This window comes from Telopea speciosissima, chromosome 2, assembly GCF_018873765.1.
Source record: "Telopea speciosissima isolate NSW1024214 ecotype Mountain lineage chromosome 2, Tspe_v1, whole genome shotgun sequence".
Taxonomy (NCBI): domain Eukaryota; kingdom Viridiplantae; phylum Streptophyta; class Magnoliopsida; order Proteales; family Proteaceae; genus Telopea; species Telopea speciosissima.
Window position 1 is genome coordinate 10591526 of NC_057917.1, and position 19820 is coordinate 10611345.

At 37.4% G+C, this 19820-nt stretch overlaps 2 protein-coding genes across 2 annotated transcripts; one reads left to right on the top strand and one right to left on the bottom strand.

Moving 5' to 3' along the window:
- The first annotated feature begins 5561 nt into the window (after positions 1–5561).
- Positions 5562–13124, top strand: LOC122650432 (protein argonaute 5). Its single transcript, XM_043843847.1, has 22 exons — positions 5562–6203; positions 7528–7736; positions 7890–8039; positions 8143–8276; positions 8399–8508; positions 8753–8856; positions 8998–9133; positions 9225–9341; positions 9441–9548; positions 9638–9709; positions 10612–10734; positions 10828–10990; positions 11072–11193; positions 11279–11416; positions 11495–11637; positions 11776–11838; positions 11916–11979; positions 12175–12301; positions 12392–12465; positions 12601–12695; positions 12777–12808; positions 12928–13124. The coding sequence occupies exons 1-22, from the start codon at positions 5562–5564 to the stop codon at positions 13104–13106; spliced, it is 3105 nt and encodes a 1034-aa protein (XP_043699782.1). The 3' UTR covers positions 13107–13124.
- Positions 13125–15128: 2004 nt separating this feature from the next.
- LOC122652001 (polyadenylate-binding protein 7-like) lies at positions 15129–19244 on the bottom strand. Its single transcript, XM_043845616.1, has 10 exons — positions 19003–19244; positions 18264–18382; positions 17967–18160; positions 17471–17730; positions 17266–17372; positions 16982–17171; positions 16257–16549; positions 16015–16167; positions 15434–15640; positions 15129–15348 (listed from the first exon to the last, which is right to left on the bottom strand). Exons 1-10 carry the CDS (start codon positions 19193–19195, stop codon positions 15151–15153), a joined length of 1914 nt encoding a protein of 637 aa, XP_043701551.1. The 5' UTR covers positions 19196–19244; the 3' UTR covers positions 15129–15150.
- Between the last annotated feature and the right edge of the window lie 576 nt (positions 19245–19820).

Sequence of the window (19820 nt, forward strand, 5' to 3'; positions counted from 1 at the left end):
ATAAGTTAGGGAGGGGGAGACACTATTTTGTCCAGTTTTGTAAACATTAATTTGTTTTTTGTCTATTTTTGTTAACTCAAATGTAGAGTAGACGGTTTTGTAAATGAAAACCCAAAAGTAGCTAATCATGTAATTTTCCCAAAAAATAACCCATATTGTGATTTGAACAAATTAAAAAGGTGGATCTGTCAGTCTAGGTTTCAATTGATCTCGATCGGGTGATCATCGGGCTACTACGTTGTACCGTGAACCCCTGATTAAGAATCGATTAATGCATGAGCCTGACACGTTTGATCATTGATCGAGTCAATCTCGAGCTATAACTAGTCAGTTTAGATTGGGTCTTGTCGTACAAGAATTTCTGCTGGAGAGAATCCTTGTTACAAACACAATTCTTAAACTCTTGCAGAAGATTGAAAAATGTGGAAAATGATGGAACCAAAGAAATACAGAAAACCAGCCTTGGAATACTACATTCTCTTTATTGATTATTACAGAAAAATTGTCCCCCCTCATGAGGGGCTCGCCCAGTATTTATATAGTCAGTGGAGATCTGCAGTAGCCCATTCTTCGTTAGCCGTGGTCTTTTCTCGTTGCACGGTTTTTTGGTGCTTTCGTTCGGGATGTGGTCTCCCTTCATCTCCGGGATTCCAGGTCCACGTGGGAGTTTTCTCTCAAGGGGGCCTCTAACCGCACAACTGTTACGCACGTGGGACTTTGTAGGCGTGCCTTCCAAGTCACATCTCCTCTCGAGTCCACGTGTACGTTCATGATTTAAAGTGGAAAGTATGGTGTAACAGGTCTACTGGTGCGATTTAGCTTTTTTTTTTTTTTTTTTTTTTTTTGTGGTTGAAGTGCGATTTAGCTTTTGAAACCCCTAACTTGGGTAATTTAAATGTCAAAATATAAATATTTGTTTTTGGTAGAATTTTTTTTTTTTTTGGTAGAATGTTTTTGCTAGATTAATTAGAATAAATACTAGACGGTTAATTTTGTAAAGAAAAATCTATTTTTAGGTAATCTAATAATTTTCCCCGAAAACTATTCTTGTATTCCAATTTCTAATTTTCTTTTTTTATGGAAAGGTAATTTATTGAGACGGACAAGGGGACTTATTCTTGGGGCATTGATTTGCCATTCTTTTTTATCATGACAACTAAGGGTGTCAATTTGGAACTTGGGCTATAGTCGGCTGGTTTAGATCGGGCCTATCGATGCGGTTCAACTTTTAAACCCCTAGTTTAGGTATTTCCAATTTCAAAATATCAATATTTGTTTTTGGTAGATTAATTAATATAAAGGCTATGTGAGGACAATGTGTTTTGGAAAAAACACGCCCTCAAAGTCTCCGTTGATAAGTAGTCGCCATCCACACTAGGGTCTATGATCATTACTAAAACAAAAACCTCCATTCGAACTGATCCAATCTAAAGGAACAAACATGCTACAATTTCATACATACTCATGTATGAAATTGTAGTAGCATGTTCGTTGAAAGATGAAAGGGACATACCATAATCTAGCTCTACTTGCAAGGTTAGTATACTGGACTTTAAAGCATACATGACATGGTTTGAAGGAAATTGAGAAAGGGGGTGGGGAATGGATCTGTAATCCAAAACAGAAAAGAAATTGATCAAAATAGCGATAAAACACCTAATGGATCCTCAATAGATGAAAACATTTAAATCAAAACATTCAAGAGAGGTTCAAGGCAATGAAAATGACGATTTACGAAAATAGAAAGCGACGATAAAATCACTTCAAGCTGGAAGGAAAAAATAGGGAAAAAAATACCAAACAGAGACAAAAATCAGAAAAAAATGAGTGAGAAAAATAGGGTGAAAAGGGCTCCTCGTGCACAACACCGCTGCCTCTGTAGAAAAAAGATTAAAAGTTATCAGATAATCGAAATTAAACGAAATAAAAAACTAATAGATAAAGGACTTTTCTATCTACAATTTTCATGAAAAGAGGAGAGTGGTTTTGAGTGGCATAGACTCAAGTTTGAGAAATTTCAAGTTAGAATTGGCATAGCTGAACAACAACTCCAGTTTCAAATAACGCTCTAATATGCAATTATACATATCATATAAGTTTGTAATCATTAGAATCTCCCTAAAATGTTAAGGGGTCACCTATTTATAGTTTTAGGGTCCCAAAATAGTGCAAGGTATAGGTTCTTCGCTTCCTTTTTAATGAGATCTTATTGCTTTAAGAATAAAGGTCAATTATGGCCTTTGATAGAAAGAGATTGCTTCCACCCAGAAAAAGAAGAATTTTAGGATCTTCTTGGATGTCTTTTAGGTCATAAAAAGTGTTTAAGGAGAGCTAAAGTCGTGGGAGCTAATCTTATCATTTCTCCTGAAAACTGAAGTTACTCCAATATCTTGATTTTTTTTTCTCTGGAAAGATAATTTATTGAGATGGTGGGGGATTTATTCACAGGGCATTGATTTGTCAGTTTTGCTCATGACAGCTAAGGGTGTCAATTTGTAATCATAATTGAACACCAAATTCGAAATGGACCACGTTAATACCCTACTAAATGAATAAATACGATATCGATACAAAGAAAATGAATCTTATCTGGTATGGTACGCATTTAGTATATAAGGCAAAATTGTTTGGTATGAACCATACCATACCGAATTAGCTATTCTCGGATTGGACCGAGTATACCATGTATAGTAATTATATAAATTATGTATCTTAGTATATATTATATACGAGCTATGGTTTATGAAACTGTATAAAAACCATACCAAAACCAAACCAACTTAGAACAAGCTTGCTCCTCTCACTCTTCAACCTGTGATCACAGATATTCAGCATGTTGCTACGTACTTTAGTGAATGTGTCTTCACTTTTATTCCTAGAGAGGCAAATGTAGTTGTCGATTCTCTAGCTAGGAAGGCCCTATCTATGATGCATACGACAGTGTGGCCGCTCTCCACTCAGTGGTTAAAGGAGATGTGTAATCTTCCAACCATGTGCTCTTCGCATCTTAATGAATAGACTTCTCTTTACCAAAAAAAAAACAAACCAACTTGATACTTTTTTCATATTGAAAGTGCATTCAAGTTCTTGATACAATAAGATTTGGTTTCTCCTTTCTATCTCTTGCATTGAACCAAACCGAATTACATTCATGAGACCGTAACAATTGACACCCTTATTGGCAGCCATTTGATTTTCCAATTGACTTTGGTAGGTCCCTTGCAACCGACAGCTAAGAGTGTCACTTTGGAATCAAAACTGGCCATTTAAACCGTATTGAACGGCGAATAAGAATCATACGATTTTGGTATCAAGAAAATGAATTTTACTTCAATTTCTCGTTAATAATAATCGACCTATGCATGAGCCTGACACGTTTAATACTTGATCAGGTCAGTTTTGGGCTATAGCAGGTTGGTTTTGATTAGGCCTACCATTGCGCTTCAGCTTTTGAAACCCCTAGTTTGGGTAATTTCAATTTCAAAATATCAATATTTGTTTTTGGTAGATTAATTAGAATAAAGACTGGATGGTTAATTTTTTAAAGTAAAATCTATTTTTATGTAATCTTATAATTTCTCCCGAAAACTAAAGTTACTCCAATATCTCGATTTTTTTTCTCTGGAACATTGATTTGTCGGTTTCGATCATGATAGCTAAGGGTGTCAATTTGGAATCAAAATTGAATACAAAATTTGAAAACTGGCCGTTAAAACCCTACCGAATGAATTGATACGCTATTGATCGATACAAAAAAAAAATGAATCTTATATTGTACGGTACGATTTTGGGGTATAAGGTAAAATTGTTTGGTATGAACCATACCATACTGAATTAGCTATTCTCGGATTGGACAGAGTATTCCATGTATTATATATGAGCTATTGTTTATGAAACTCTATAAAAATCATACCAAAACCAAACCAACTTGAGATGTTTTCCATATTGAAAATGCATTAAGGTTCTTGATATGGTAAGATTTTGGTTTATACTTTCTATCTCTTGCTTCGAACCAAACCGAATTAAATTCCTCAGACATCCTTATTAGCAACCATTTGATTAATTTTGGTAGGTCCCTTGCAACCGACAACTAAGGGTGTCAATTTGGAATCGAAACTGAATAACAAATCAAACGTACCGTATCGAATCGAACCGAGAATAAGAATTGATACGATTTTGGTATGAAAAAAATGAATTTTACTTCAATTTCTCATTAATAATAACCGGCCAATGCATGAGCCCTACACGTTTAATAATTGATTAGGTCAATCTTGGGCTATAACCGGTTTGTTTAGATCGGGCCTACTTGTGCGGTTCAACTTCTTAAACCCCTAGTTTGGATAATTTCCATTTCAAAATATCAATATTTTTTTTGGTTCCCCCCCGAAAAACTATCGTTAATCAAATATCTCGATTTTTTGTTTCTATGAAAGGTAATTTATTGAGACGAAGGGGGATTTATGTCGGTTTCCATCATGACATCTAAGGGTGTCAAATTGGAATCAAAACCGAATACCAAATTTGAAACTGGCAATTAAAACAACCCTAACCAATATAAGAATCAATACAATATCGATATCAAGAAAATGAATCTTATTTGGTACGGTACGATTTTGGTATGTAAGGTAAAACTGTTTCGTATGAATCATACCATATCTAATTAGCGGATACAAAAATATATAAAAATCATACCAAAACCAAACTACTCAATACAATTTTGATATTAAAAATGCATTCAAGTTTTTAGTATGGTTCTATTTTTGGTTTCTCCTCGAACCAAACCAATCTATATTTCCGATGTCATACCAATTGACACCCTTATTGGCAACCATTTTATTTTAATCTTTGGTAGATCCCTTGTAACCGACATGGTCATCACCCCCCCTTTTTTTTTTTTTTTTTCCTTTTTTGGGATAAGCAATCCTCTATGCTAGCCACTCTCAAGCACACTAATTATCACCCCTTTTAGTTAAAGTAAGGTGTTAAATTGTAATTTTCGAGAGATACGGGAAGATGGCACCCGCCGTTTCACTTACTACTGCCTTAATCTTACTGGCGGCGTACGGAAAACTCCCAAATTAAATTAAAAAAAAGAAAGTAAAGAAACCGTCTTTTAATCTTATCCGTTTATAATGACACAAATACCCTCCAAGATAACTACCACTCTCATTCTTCACTCCTCCCACTTTTATCCACTCACGTAACGTTCTTATACATGCGTACCCCGGTACCCGTAGTTCCGTAGTAACTGCCTTTCGCACGCACGCGCTACCGCCCTCCTCTCCGTTTCCGTGTTGGTCCCCACTGAGTGACTAGACCACCTTGCCCTTTTGTACGGAAGAAGAAGAAGAAGGAGGGCAAAAATGTCCTAAAAGCTCGGATGAACCATCATTACTGGCTGGTCTATGTTCCGGTTGAACCAATAAGAAAACCCTTTTTTTATTTCTATTAAACCTATATAAACCAAGAGCCCTTGCTTTGGACGAAAACACTCTCATTCTCTCTCTCGTCTGAAGTCCAACTGTCTTGCTGTAATTTCTCTGCAACTTCTTTCGGTCTAAATGTCTGGTCGTCGCGGTGGTCGCGGCGGTCGTGGTGGTCGGCAGTCCGACTACCGTGGTGAACAGTCGTCAACTCCATCGCCACTGCAGAGTGGTGGTAGAGGTAGAGGACGTGGTGGAAGGTCCTCGACTAATCAGCCTTATTCGTCTTCGTCATCCACTCCCTCGCCTGCGGTGTATGGAGCCGGTTCGACTTCATCTTCGGCCATCGATCCTAGGACAAATCTGCCTTCGTCTTCGTCAGTGTCATCAACGACGCCCTCGGGTGCGGTGTATGAAGTCGGTTCGACTTCATCTTCGGCCACTGCTCCTAAGACAAATCTGCCTTCTTCTTCGTTAGCGTCATCGACGACGCCATCGCGTGCTGTGTATGAAGTCGGTTCGACTTCATCTTCTGTCACTGCTCTTAGCCAGGATGTGGAACGTAGTCTCACATTGCAGACTCCGGCTTCATCCGAGTCGGTGCCGGTTCCTATACCTCCGGAGTCGACTGAAAATTTACCTGTACGGCCTCCGCCGGCGTCTTCTAAGGCTCTGCGTTTTCCGTTTAGACCCGGTTATGGTACCCGGGGAATGAAATGTGTTGTGAGAGCTAATCATTTCCTTGTCGACGTTGCAGACAAGGACCTTCATCACTACGACGTAAGCATCTCTTCCATCTTTGTTTATTATGGATTTTATTTATTTTTACCTTGTTGAAAGTTCTATTTCATTCTCATGGATGCTTATGTTTGCTTCGGTTGATCGCTGGTCATAGTGGTTTGCTTTTCTCTGGATTTGTTCATAATGTTATATCCTCATTTTGCCCTTTGCATTTAATCTCCTTTATGGATCTTCTTTCCCCCTTTTTTTTTATGAACTTTTATTTTATTTCCTTTCACTTAATAGTGCTTGATCTGTTTGTATCTGGAAGTTTACACCCACTGCTTCCCTGTCTCTGTGTGCAGTGCATTTGGTTGGTTATCGATTTCGATTTTAACTGACGATTTATCTTTTGTTTTCTTTCTGTAGTCGTTACCTTATTGCGCCCCTTTTTCCATCGGAATAGTTCTTTCTTTTTCTTTTGTCTCATTCTATTTTTCATTCTCTTATACGTCAGCTCCATGTTTCCCTCCCTTTTTTCTCCCACTATTTTTTTTTTGAGCAACTCTGCAATGGTGAATGGTTTTTAATAGTGATAGTATAATAACAAAATCTGGACTTACAGAGCATTGATATAATGTTTTTTTAAATGTAACGTATCTTTCTGTATGTATAATAGCTAATTTCCTCCCACACAAAAAAAAGCCAATATCACCTTGCCATCTTTAGTAGATGGGTGATCGTCCTGTGTTCATATGTTATCTTCAGCAGAGAAGCAGGGATTTGTGTGGGGGTGATATCTTTGTGTTCAGACTACTTCTCTTTGGCAGAGAAGTAGTGATTTGTGTGGCCTTTTGCTTCTCTGGCACTGCTACTCTTAACATAATTTATTTCAATTAAGGAATATTTAGTTTTGGCAGAGAACTCAATAGCCCATCTTTGTATTTCGTTCAATTGAGGAATACCTTTTACTTACAAACTTAAATCCTGCTCGGGTTCAAGATTTTTTGAAAGCTACACCAAATTTTCTCAGCAGCTAGGCTACTGAATTCTCAATTCTGTTAAAATGTCAAAGCCACCGTGACTCTTTAAGGGAAGAGTGCAATGGAGACCTGACCTTGAGACGAGGTTTAGTGGGTGGCATTTTGCTTATGATCCTTGATTCATACTTTTTTTTGTTCTTTTATGAATTTATCCTTGGAAAAATAGAAGGCAAATGCTTCTCTTCTTGATTTATTAAGTGATCCAATTTTTTGTCTTATTATCTTAGTATCTTACTATGTTGGTATTGTGTGATTTTGTTAGACAAATTTCTTTGATCATTATTTTGTCATAGGAGATTAGTTAATTTGTTTGTTTTTGAATTGAAATGTTGAATGACTAGGTTTCAATCTCTCCAGAAGTGATCTCGAAGGGAGTAAACCGTGCAATAATGAAACAACTAGTTAGTTTGTATGGTGAATCCCATTTGGCAAAGTTTAAACCTGTTTATGACGGTAAAAAGAGTCTTTTTACAGCAGGGCCTCTGCCCTTTGAATCCAAGGATTTTGCCATCAAGCTAGTTGACAAAGATGATCGGACTGGATCCACTAGGTTTGTCGTCCATAATTGAATTATTTAATCCTCATTGTAACAAATCTACTCCTACATCTTCTCTCTGTAATTCTTAGTTTGTTTTCAGATTTTTCAAATCCTTAATAATGATGTAGGTTTTGTGATGAACTAAACCAATATTTTTGACTGTAGGAGAGACCGCGAAGTCAAGGTGACTATCAAGTTTGCGTCAAAAACTGATCTTTATCACTTAAAGCAATTCTTGCTTGGAACACAAACTGATGCACCGTATGACACAATACAAGCTCTTGATGTGGTCCTAAGAGAGACCCCATCCATCAAGTAATTTCTTCCAACTTAGATGAAGCTCATGGATTCCTTTTTATGCTATATATACTAATGCATATTTTGATTCAATTAACATTCAACTAACACATAACTTCAGGTACACTGTTGTGGGACGGTCATTTTTCAGTCCTGATCTTGGGCGAAGATGTGAACTTGGTGATGGAATAGAATGTTGGAAGGGGTACTATCAGAGTCTTCGCCCTACCCAGATGGGCCTATCCCTCAATTTAGGTATCATTTTCTTCCCATCTTGTACTTAGATGAAACTTTTGATTTAATGCACTGGCAATTGTTTCTTGTTTATGTAAGCTGTCACTAACTATGATTGAATTCTTAATTTGTTAAACCCATAGATGTATCTGCCACATCCTTTTATGAGCCTATACCAGTTATCGAATTTGTCAGGAAATACCTCAACATTAGAGAACAATCAAGACCACTGTCTGATAGAGATCGTATTAAGGTAACTTTACAACTTTGTTTGCCTTACTTTTTTTTTTTCTGGTACCCCACCCCCTTTTTGCCATAACATTTCTCCCACTGCGTATAAAAGTATTTTTGGGTGATACCATTTACTCTATTGTTACTTTCTCTTGTTTTTCTCTAATTCATATTTTGTGTTTTGATCCAGCCAGGCTTAGGGAATTATCATCTCCATTTATTTTACTTTTTCCTTGAGTGGTAACTTGTTTCCTATCATGTGGCAGATTAAGAAAGCACTTAGAGGTTTGAGAGTTGAGTTGACTCACAGTTCAGGTGTTAGACGAAATAAGATATCTGGGATTACGACTGTTCCCACAAGTCAATTGACGTGAGCTTTTCACAGTACCCGTGCTTTTACTTAATTTCTTAAGTTCAGTAACACGAGAATTTATGAATGTGGTGAATAGTGTATTGTACCATTGTTGTTTTGTTTGTTGTTCTTTCAATGATATGTATTTGTTCTTTATAGATTCGTAGATGACATGGGGACAACAGTGTCCGTTGTTCGATACTTTCAGGAGAGGTACAGAATTAGGCTTCAGTATACTCATTGGCCATCTGTCCAATCTGGTAGTGATTCAAAGCCCAGATATTTCCCCATGGAGGTTCATGTCTTTTTGCCTATACTTTTGTTTTTCAGCTCTAACGTTGTTCATTCTACCATATTCAAATTTATTTTGATGGAATGTTTTGCAGGTCTGCAAAATTGTTGAAGGTCAGCGTTATTCTAAGAAATTAAATGAGAGGCAAGTAACGGCCATCCTAAGGGAGACCTGCAAGCGACCCAATGAGAGGGAAGGGAGTATTGTGCAGGTATTGGAGCTCTAATCTATGACTTTTAAATCCTCTTTCTTTTGTCTATTCTTTTTATTTGTGCTGATATGCTTGAATGATATTAATGTTATGTTGCAGATGGTTCAGCAGAACAAGTACAGTAAGAATGAATTTGCAGTTGAATTTGGGATTCAAGTGCTGGATAAACCTACATCTATTGAAGCCCGTGTTCTTCCCGCTCCCATGGTAATCATGTTGTAATTTTTTTTTTACCTTTAATACTTTTATTATCTTATTAATTGTGATTATTATCTTCCTACTCATGATGCATTTAGCTTAAGTATCATGAAACTGGGCAAGAGACAAGGGTTCAACCACGCGTGGGGCAGTGGAACATGATGAGAATGGTAATTTCCCCCCTATTGTTATGGGTCTGATGCTTTCTTGTGAAACTTCTGGTTAGTTTGTTGGTTGTCTACTATGTTTGAAATTTATTCCCTTTATTTTATCTTAATTGTGGGTTTACATATTTTTTCCAGTACTTCTAGTGGTAGACTTCAGCAGTGAGTTGTGTTCTTATTGAGGCTCAACTTTTTGAGGGTTGACAAGTGGGAGTTAAATGGAGTACAATGGTTGTGTGTTGGTTGATGAATGCACATGATTTAGGAATTTGGATTAGGAATATAAGGGCTATTGAGTGGGTTATTATAACCTTTGGTAAGGTTCTATCAATCATTTTCGCACAGTGAATTAACTTATGGAAGGAATTTTAAATAGCAATTAGATTAAAATATTAGAGAGTAAGTTAATAACTGTCTGGCTATTGATAGAGGGATTAAAGAGTGCATGTTAAAGTGAACCTTGAGATGCTTGAGTTAATATCTAAAGAAGCATGGGACTGCAAAATTTGAGTACATTTACCTCCCATTGATTTAGCAAGGTTTAAGTTCTGTCACTGTATTGTTTCTGTTATGATGATTTCCTTTTTGCCGATGTGCGCATGTAATAACTGTGTAACTTACAAAAGGCTTTATGTTTTGTAATTATGCTATTCTTGCATGTCATATATCTAAACAAGCATCTAGTGACAGAAGAGTCTTGTAATTATTCATTTCCATTGCTTCTGTTAGAAAATGTTGGCACATGTTTGTTTCAGCATTGATTATGATAACATGCATATCTTATGGGAGTTGTGCTGGAATCATGTTTACTTTTTGCCTGGTTTTCTTGTTGTACATTGTATCCTATATTAAATCTTTATTGTCTTTCTTTGGCGGATCACTTTTCATCCAATCTAAAATCTGTACAGAAAATGGTCAATGGTGCTCAAGTGAGATTTTGGGCATGTGTGAACTTCTCTTCACAGTTGCAACCTGATATGGCAGTTCAGTTCTGTCAGGAACTGGTTGGAATGTGTCGCAGTAAAGGCATGGTATAGCTCTACAAGTAATAAAATTTCCAGTTTTTTTTTGGTTGATTTCAAAATTTGATTACTGTGTTTCATCCTTTTTGCCCTTTCAATCAGGATATCAATCAAACTCCTGTACTTGATATGATGAGATGTCGAGCTGATCAAATTGAGAGGACTCTTATTGATGTCCATGACCAGTGCTCCAAGAAGCTCAGTCAAGTGCAGGGAAAACTTCAGCTGTTGATAGTTATTTTACCGGATTTTACTGGGACATATGGTTAGTTTGTGAAACTTGGATATTTTGTAGCATTATTTAAGTATTTTGTTTATGAATGACCTCTTTTTTTTTTTTAAATAGGAAAGATTAAGCGGTTATGTGAAACAGAGCTTGGAATTGTCTCACAATGCTGCCAACCAAAGCAAGCACGAAAGTTGAATAAGCAGTATATGGAGAATGTATCTTTAAAGATCAATGTTAAAGTAGGTGTGATTTGATAGGTACAATTTCGTACAAGTTGTCTCGCTTCGCATTTAAGTTGATTTTATGTAATGATAAAATGGTTAGGCTGGTGGAAGAAATACTGTGTTGCATGATGCTGTAGATAAACGTATACCTCATGTCACTGATAAGCCCACAATTATTTTTGGGGCTGATGTGACCCATCCTCAAAGTGGTGAAGATACTGGTGCTTCAATTGCTGCGGTGTGTGACTAATGCCCCTCTTTCAATTTTTAAATGCATGTGTTTTGTTTTTCACGTCGTAAGCCATGTTCATGTCAGGTAGTGGCATCAATGGATTGGCCGGAGGTGACCAAGTACCGAGGTTTGGTCTGTGCACAACCACACCGCCAGGAGATTATTCAGGACCTTTTTAAGTTTGTAGAGGATTCTAAAAGGGGTCGGGTTGCTACAGGGATGATCAGGTAAACATCTTTCACTTGCAAGGTGGCTTTGGAAAATGTTTTATTTTTTTAAAATGCTGAAATAATAATAAATTTTTTATTTTTTATTTTTTTATTTTTATTTTTATTTTTTTTGTGTTTAAATGTTTTTGATGACAGAGAACAACTGATAGCATTTAGAAGATCAACCAATCGTAGACCTGAAAGGATTATCTTCTATCGGTAGATATCAATTTATAAGGTCTTAAGAAATATAACAATTAGTTCTGAACTTATATTTTTCTTGGTGTTACTTGTAGTGATGGTGTGAGTGAAGGACAGTTCAGTCAAGTTTTGCTTCATGAGATGGATGCCATTCGGAGGGTAATAAATTCTCACAATAATTAAAATCATGTTTGGTTAACTGTTGTTGTTAGTTGTTATATTTTGGGTTTGGTAGTTAGATACTCTATTTTGTGTGTCTACTTGGTATTTATGTTTGTTGGATTGAGTACTTGTACTTCTAGAGTAATTTTCTTTTATTTTGCCCTTGCGTCCTTGTATGATTTATTTTGCTAGGCTTGTGCTTCGTTGGAGGATGGATACCTTCCAAAAGTTACATTTGTGGTGGTGCAGAAAAGGCATCATACACGGTTGTTTCCTGCCGATCCTAATCGAACTGACAGGAGTGGGAACATTTTGCCTGGTATTATACTCCCGCAATAAAAATATTTTTAGGTCACCTATCCTCTGCTCCCTTTTTCTTTGAGTTTATAATCACTTTTATGCTGAACAGGCACTGTTGTTGATACCAAAATTTGCCACCCTACTGAGTTTGATTTCTACCTTTGTAGTCATGCCGGGATACAGGTAATTCTCTATTTATCTTGTTTATGTGATTCAATGTATGCATTTAGTTATTGTCATTGTTGAAAACATGTTTGAAGTCTGAACTTTTAATATTCAAAATATTCAATTCTTGCTATTTATTTCTTTCCCATGTAGGGTACTAGCCGACCCACTCACTACCATGTTCTGTTTGATGAAAACAATTTCACTGCTGATGAGTTGCAAAGGCTTACGAATGACCTTTGTTATACGTAAGTTACATTTCATTATTGTAGTTGGTTATAAACAACTTTGTTTCTCATTAAATTATTTCTGTGTTTTCACTCCCTTAGGTACGCGAGGTGCACTCGTTCTGTTTCAGTAGGTTAGTCTTTGGCCCTTTTAACTTAAAAAAAATAAAAATAAAAATAAAAATCTTAGTCGTAATTTTGTTTTGACTTAAAAATGTTGCATGGTTCTAATATAGGGTTTGATGAAATGCAGTACCTCCCGCATATTATGCCCATTTAGCAGCTTTTCGGGCAAGGTATTATGTGGAAGATGATGCATCTGACAGTGGGTCTGCTTCAGTTGGTGGTAGGAACACCCGGGAGAGGGTTGGGGAAATAAGAGCTCTTCCTGAGATTCATGGTAATGTCAAGGAAGTGATGTTTTACTGCTAGGGATCATTGTTCAAACCAACAAAATGAGAAGGCAGCTATGAAATGTAGGGATCACAACTCTTGTGATGCTAATGGGTATCTTATGTATTTTGGGTTTTTTGGTTTTTAGGGCTGAACTGCACTTCGGTGATGGTAATGGTTTTTAGTTTTTAGGGCCGAATTTGCACTTCGGTGATGCTAACAGGTTAAATACTTTGGATGATTTTTGAGTTTTAATGGCTGAATTGCAGTTCCTCTTTTTGAGTTTTAAGGGCTGAATTGCAGTTCCTCTTGCATGGTTGGCCATTCCTAAGTAACGGACTGGTTGTGGCAACAATGAATACAATGTAAATAGAAGTACTTTCTTTATTATTTTCCTCCTGTCAAGCGTAGCTTTTGATTTGGCTCTGGTTAAAGGCTGATGGAGCTCTTATAAGAGCCAACTCTACACTATGGCACCAGTCTGAGTGTGAAGTATGAAAGAAGTTCATGATTGGAGAGTATTTCTTCATTGTCAATTTAAGATAAGAGATCTTAGTCATCTCCGATATTTCTTAGACAGTCATTCAAAAGGTTATACTAAAACGACTTTTATGCTCTTCGCAGCTCAAATTCATTTTTCCAATCTTTCTTTCTCTAGATGAAACTCTCACTATTTCTCTCCCCTAAACATTAAGGCAGCGTTTGGAATGCATTCTTAGCGTTTGGTATTTCACTGCTTTGTGGCTTAGATTGGAGAGTTTTTCTTCATTGTCAATTTAAGAGGAGAGATCTTTTTCTCTCTCCTAAACATTAAGGCAGTGTTTGGAATGCATTCTTAGCGTTTAACTCGGATGATAAAAATAGTTTTTATTGTCCGAGAATTCAAAGTTGACTTAGGGTTTTTTTTGATATCGTTTTTCATTTTGTTTTTGGTCTACTTAAAAAAAAAAAATCATTACTGAAAACCATTTTGATCAATAAATAAAAACTGTAAGCACAATAGATTGAAGAATGAAAAATGAGTTTGGTAACTATGTGTAAATAATTTTTATATATTTTAGTGGTAAAATATATACGGAATTCTAAGATAATGGTGTTTTATGATTGGCTCTAAGGTCCAGCCGGTGAAGGGATTTATTATGTGGCGATCCAGAAGTTTGATTTGTCGCTTGCCTTCTCAGGCGGCGGTAGAGTATGGGATTCAAGGTGTGGAGGGAGGGGAAGGCGAAGATGTGGAGCCTGTTGCTGTTCCAACCTTTACTCGTAAATCATATGCGTCTGCATTGGGTAAAGCTACCTAGGGAAGGGCTTTGTTGCTCTCATAATCTTTCCTTCTCAAACCGTTGGGTTAGCACGGGGTAGGGGTGGGTGGGGTTGTTTGGGTTACAGCAAGGGGTGGGGTTGCAGGAGGAAGAAGAATAAGAGGGAAGGGGGGGGGGGGGTTGTTGCAGGAAGGAGGAAGAGGAGTCGGGACTTGGCTTTCTATTCCTTAGAACCCTTAGAACGGTGAGTGGACTCCCATTCAAGGTGGCTTTAAGGCAAGATTTTGTGTGTGGCTTTTGTTTTTTATTTTTTTTTGGGGTGGGGGAAGCGTGAGGAGGGGAAGAAATGAGGCAGCGAAACTAGATTTTCTTAAACTGAGACAGATTGTTGGTGAGATTCGTTAGCCTTTTAATTGGTTTTGATCCAGACTAAATCATCTAAGAGTTTGGAAGGCATTGAAAAGTTAAAATTTTAGAAAACCTGGTACAGCTCCATTGGATAAAAGAATAGGTTTCCAACAGAAGCTGCCCTTTTTAAAAAAAAAAGATGAAAACATAAAAACCACAGAATATAGCTATACAGTTGAACTAAATCATGAGCACACCAAGAAAAATGTGAAAGCAAACTCAGAGGTGCAGATATTCTATCTGTCAAAGAACTAGCATGTGTTTTTCGAAAAGTACATTCTATGCTCTACCAAAAGGGGGGGGGGGGGAAGATAGCCTCAGAATGGATTGAAGGTTGTGACTATTAACTGTGAATTGGGATGATTATCCTTTGGTCCCAATTCAGAGGGGTGGGGGGGGGGGGGGGAACTCTCTCAGATGACAGTGACCTGAGCCGAAAAGTAATTGGGATTAAGAGCATCTTGGCCAGCTACTTTGGTCTTGGATAGCTTCAGCACCTGCACTGCTTCTTCCACTTTAGCAGCCAAGGACTCCGGCGATTCCAATAACAGTAGTAATTCAGAGTTGTCCATCTCCAAAAGCATCCCGGTTATTTTAGCTGCTAGATCATACTAGAAACCAACGAAACACATTTAGGGGGTTTACTAGAAGAGCTCATGACATCTCTCAACAAGATATTACATCTAGTAATCTTACCTTGTGTTTCTTCACTAGGGGGTAGAGGCGCTCACCAAGCATCTGTTTCTGGTGCTGAGGCGTAGCAGCAGCAAGCATGCTACTCAACATCTCTGATCCTTGGGATGCAGCTCCAACAGAGTTAGAAGCAGATGATGGAACTGCAGATCCATTGTTTATCTCATGGGGATGCTGCCCATTCGACACATACTTGGTCTGTCCAGCACGTTGCCATCCGAGATCATAATGAATAAAATTTACAGATTTTCTTTTCAACAGATGAGACAGATAAACTTGAAAGGAAATTTATATATTAAGATCAGCATTTTTGAAACTCCATTTTCAGACTTTCTTTCCAGCAAAACAGATACAGACTAAAGAAATTAATCGGTTTAGCATTTTCCATAAATGTATCATTCCTAATAGTCTGACAGAAGCTCAAATAATGTGATGGTCAAGTGAGAAGAGAACTTTTCTCAAAGAACCTTGTAACCTAACAAACATATCATGATCCCATTTCCACATATAACAACTAGATCCATATTAATAGCTTCATTATTGTGAAGATAACATCATCAATTTTGAACAAAAGCGAGACTTACCTGCTGATTACTTGAATCTTTCAATGAATTCACTGATTGTGTAGGTTGTCGCAAATGTGGCACAAATTGCATATTTTGTCCACCACCTTGAGGAAGCATATGGCCATTCATCCTGCTCCTATTTTGCCTATTCTGTCTTGGAATATTAGGAACCTGTGTGAAGAAATTTCAAAGTATAAACAGATCATGTATAACTGTTCTATAATATAAACATAACCTTAACCCAAGTGACAAATACTCACCACAGGTAGTGGCATAGGTTGAAAAGCTGGTCTGGCTGGAGGTGCAAATCCATTGGCCCTCCACCCTGGTCTCAAACCCAAAGGTTGATACACAAGGCCCTGCCTCGGAGGAATTTGTGATACAACACCAGGAGGTGTGTAATAAAGAGGAGAATAACCAGAAGGAATGACTGCAGTTGAGGGACCAGCTAATCCCGTAAAACGCTGGGCATATTGAAGTTGCAATTGTGCTCGCCTGTCCTCTTTCCTTTGGGCAATAGCTACATATAAAGGCTTTTGACGAAACATGCATCCTGTGATACAACCAAGGGAAGTAAATATGATTTGTATGATACAATAACTCTGGCTGGGTTATGATGCATGCAAGATGAAAGGATGGATGAAGTTATCTTCCCTGCCTGTCCTTTACATATGGGGCATAGTCCAAGGGGGTTTGGGTTCATTATTTGATTAGTCCGACCAAGGAGTCACCCCAGTCCAAACTCAACCCAACAAAATGAATGCCTCATTTGTAAAAAATGATCGACTTAGGGAGAGTTTAGATCAGTAAACCTTGATGGATCCCTCAAATGGTAGCCCAGCATCAACCCTGTTCCTACAGATGTGCACCAAGTATGCTGTAATTGCAGCAACTTCTTCTCATCTCCCCTGACTTCTGAATTATATATATATATATATAAATATATAAAATGCTACTTGGACATATCAAAATAAAATAAACTTACCATGCAGAGTATTCACAGCCTTGTTTGCTTCTTCTGGAGTAGAGAAGCATACAAACCCAAACCCCTTACTAATTCCTTTATCATCACGCATTAGCTTTGCAGAAGTGATTGTACCACACTGACTAAAGTGTTCTCGCAGTTCGTCATCATCGACATCATCAGCAATGTTTTTAACATAGATGTTTGAATCCTAAATTGACAAGTGTACGGAATTAGGTGGGAGAAAAAAGAGAAGAAAAAGGGGAAAAGTGTTTTATATATAAGACACCAATGGTAATTACAACCTTATATTTCTGGATTTGCTCCTTACGTCTTTCCACAAACTGACGATGCAATATTTGCTCTCGCTCTGCTTTCTTTTGTGCCCTTGCTACATACAAAGCCTTTGAGCCTGTTCAACCCAAGTTAAAGGAGAGAAAATTAGGATCAACAAAGAAGACATTAACCAGTATCATATTTTGCTGGCAACTTTAGGATACAGAAACTTACCAAGTTGTGATCCATTCATTGTCTCCATTGCCTGTTTAGCATCATCAGGGTTATCAAAATTCACAAATCCAAAACCCCTTGAGTTCCCATTGTTGTCCTTCGAGATTACCAGATTAGTAATTTTTCCGAACTCAGAGAACTTTTCCTGCAAAAGTTCTTCTGTAATATCTGGATCCAGATTCTTCATGTACAGATTGGTGTATTTTGCATCAGGGCTGGGTAAAACCCGCTCACTCTTTTTGACAAAATTACCCACATATCTGTATCATACACCAGTTATGGTGTAGTAAATTTCAGCAGACCAAGCAATAAAAAAATCACATCAATATCAACCAGTAGGATTAAACAGAAGCACACTACGAAAAAAATTGTGCAAAGACTAAAATGAGAATAATGATGACACAGGCAATAAAATTGTGAACGATGACGAGCATTATGATAACAAATTCAACAGTCAGCATGGGGGAAAATGAAAGATGAAAGAAGCTGTACATACATTTGTTTGCCACCAATAATGGAACCATTAAACTTCTCAACAGCAGCAGTGGCAGATGCTTCAGACTCGAACTGTACAAACCCATATCCTTGGTTCTTTCCATCCAGAGACATTACAACTTTGCAGGATGATATGTTTCCAAACTTAGAGAACATCTCATGAAGTTTCACATTATCAATAGAATCATTCAGGTTCTGCCATGAAACCAGAACCCCCCCAATTTAAGTCCAAAACAAAAGAATGAGGAATCTCACCAAGATATCTATATGAAGGTATCTTTCATACAAACAGAAATACCTTGACAAACAAATTCCCGACCCCAGTCTTCCTTGCATCCGGATCACGATGAGACCACATAATTCTAATCGGTTTGCCATTCAACGGAGTGTGATTCAGTTTCTCGATAGCACGGATTGCTGCTTACCCCAAGTGGACCGAAAAACAGAAGTCAACAAAAAAAAACAAAAATTAAGTTATTAAAAAGACAGATGGAGGGGAAGAAGAAGAAGAAGAAGCAAAACAAAAACGCACAGTAAGAAATGGTTTCCGACAAAGAAAACTGGGGAAAGGTATCCGGATACATCTTTCACTTTTGTTTCTCTTCTTTCCCCTTCCATGAGTATTACCACAAAAGGACTTGCACATTATAGTGTGCTAATCAACAGAAAGAAGCCAACCAAGAGAAGCGGAAGATCACAATTAACTAAGAGAAAAATCAGAATAAAACAAGAACAATCCAATTGAATGTAAAGGTAAACGCCTTTTTCATTCCCATCTTCTTCTTTATTGATAAATAAATCAAATTCGGTCAAAATATAAATTACATAGCAGAGACTAATTCAACCAAATGAACCAGAAGAAAAAAGGTATGAAAGAAAGAGAAAGAAAACAAAAAAGAAGAAACAGAACAATCGCCCACCCGACAATCATTCAGAAGAACCAGCATTATATTATAATCCAACAAATTCAATTCAAGAAGACAAAAAACGAAAAAATTAAAAACATAGAAACAGGGTTTTGTCGAATCAATGAATACCGTCTTGGGTAGTGATGAAATTGGCATAACCGTAACCGAGAGATCTTCCAGACATGGAATCTCTGCAAACCCTGACAGATGCAAGGTTATCGATGACAGAGAAGGCATCGAAGAGTTGTCCATCGGTGATATCAAGATGAAGGTCTCCAACATAAAGCGAAGCAGGTGCAGGGACGTTCGAAGGAACAGCCATTGACGAAACAAACACAATAATCCCCCGCACACGCAGGCGGAGACAGACCCAGAAAGAATTGGAAGAGAAGAAAAAAAAAAAATAAAGAGTTTTCTTGGGTTTCTTCTGAAAACTCTTAATCTGAAGCGAATTTTTACAAAGAAGATGGATTGTTAGGGAAGCAGAGAAGGGAAACAACGTAGAAGCAGAGCAAGAGAAAACAGAAAAATGGTTTCCTAATTCGACAATGCCTCTATTTTAGGGTTCAGTTTTGGTTGAGATAATTGGAATGAATGATTTAATGAGAAAGAGAATGAAATTTCTAAACGAGAATGATAGCGAGAAAGAGAGAATTAAGAGATTACCGGGAAAGACGGAAGGAGTGAAAGAGAAGAAGAGAGAGAGAGGGTGTGAGCCTGTGAGGGATGAGTTTGTGTGGATTTGCATGGGCGCGGGAGTTTGGGGTTGGCTTTTAATTAATTAATTATATGGGAAAATAAGGAAAGGGCGTAAAGGGTAAAATGGTAAAAGTGAAACTGAAGAGAAGTGTTCTCTCTCCCTCCATCCTTAAGACTCAGTCAGTCCACGTCATCCCCTTAAACCCTTCAATTCCTTTCACAAACCAAATATTAACCACAAAAGCATG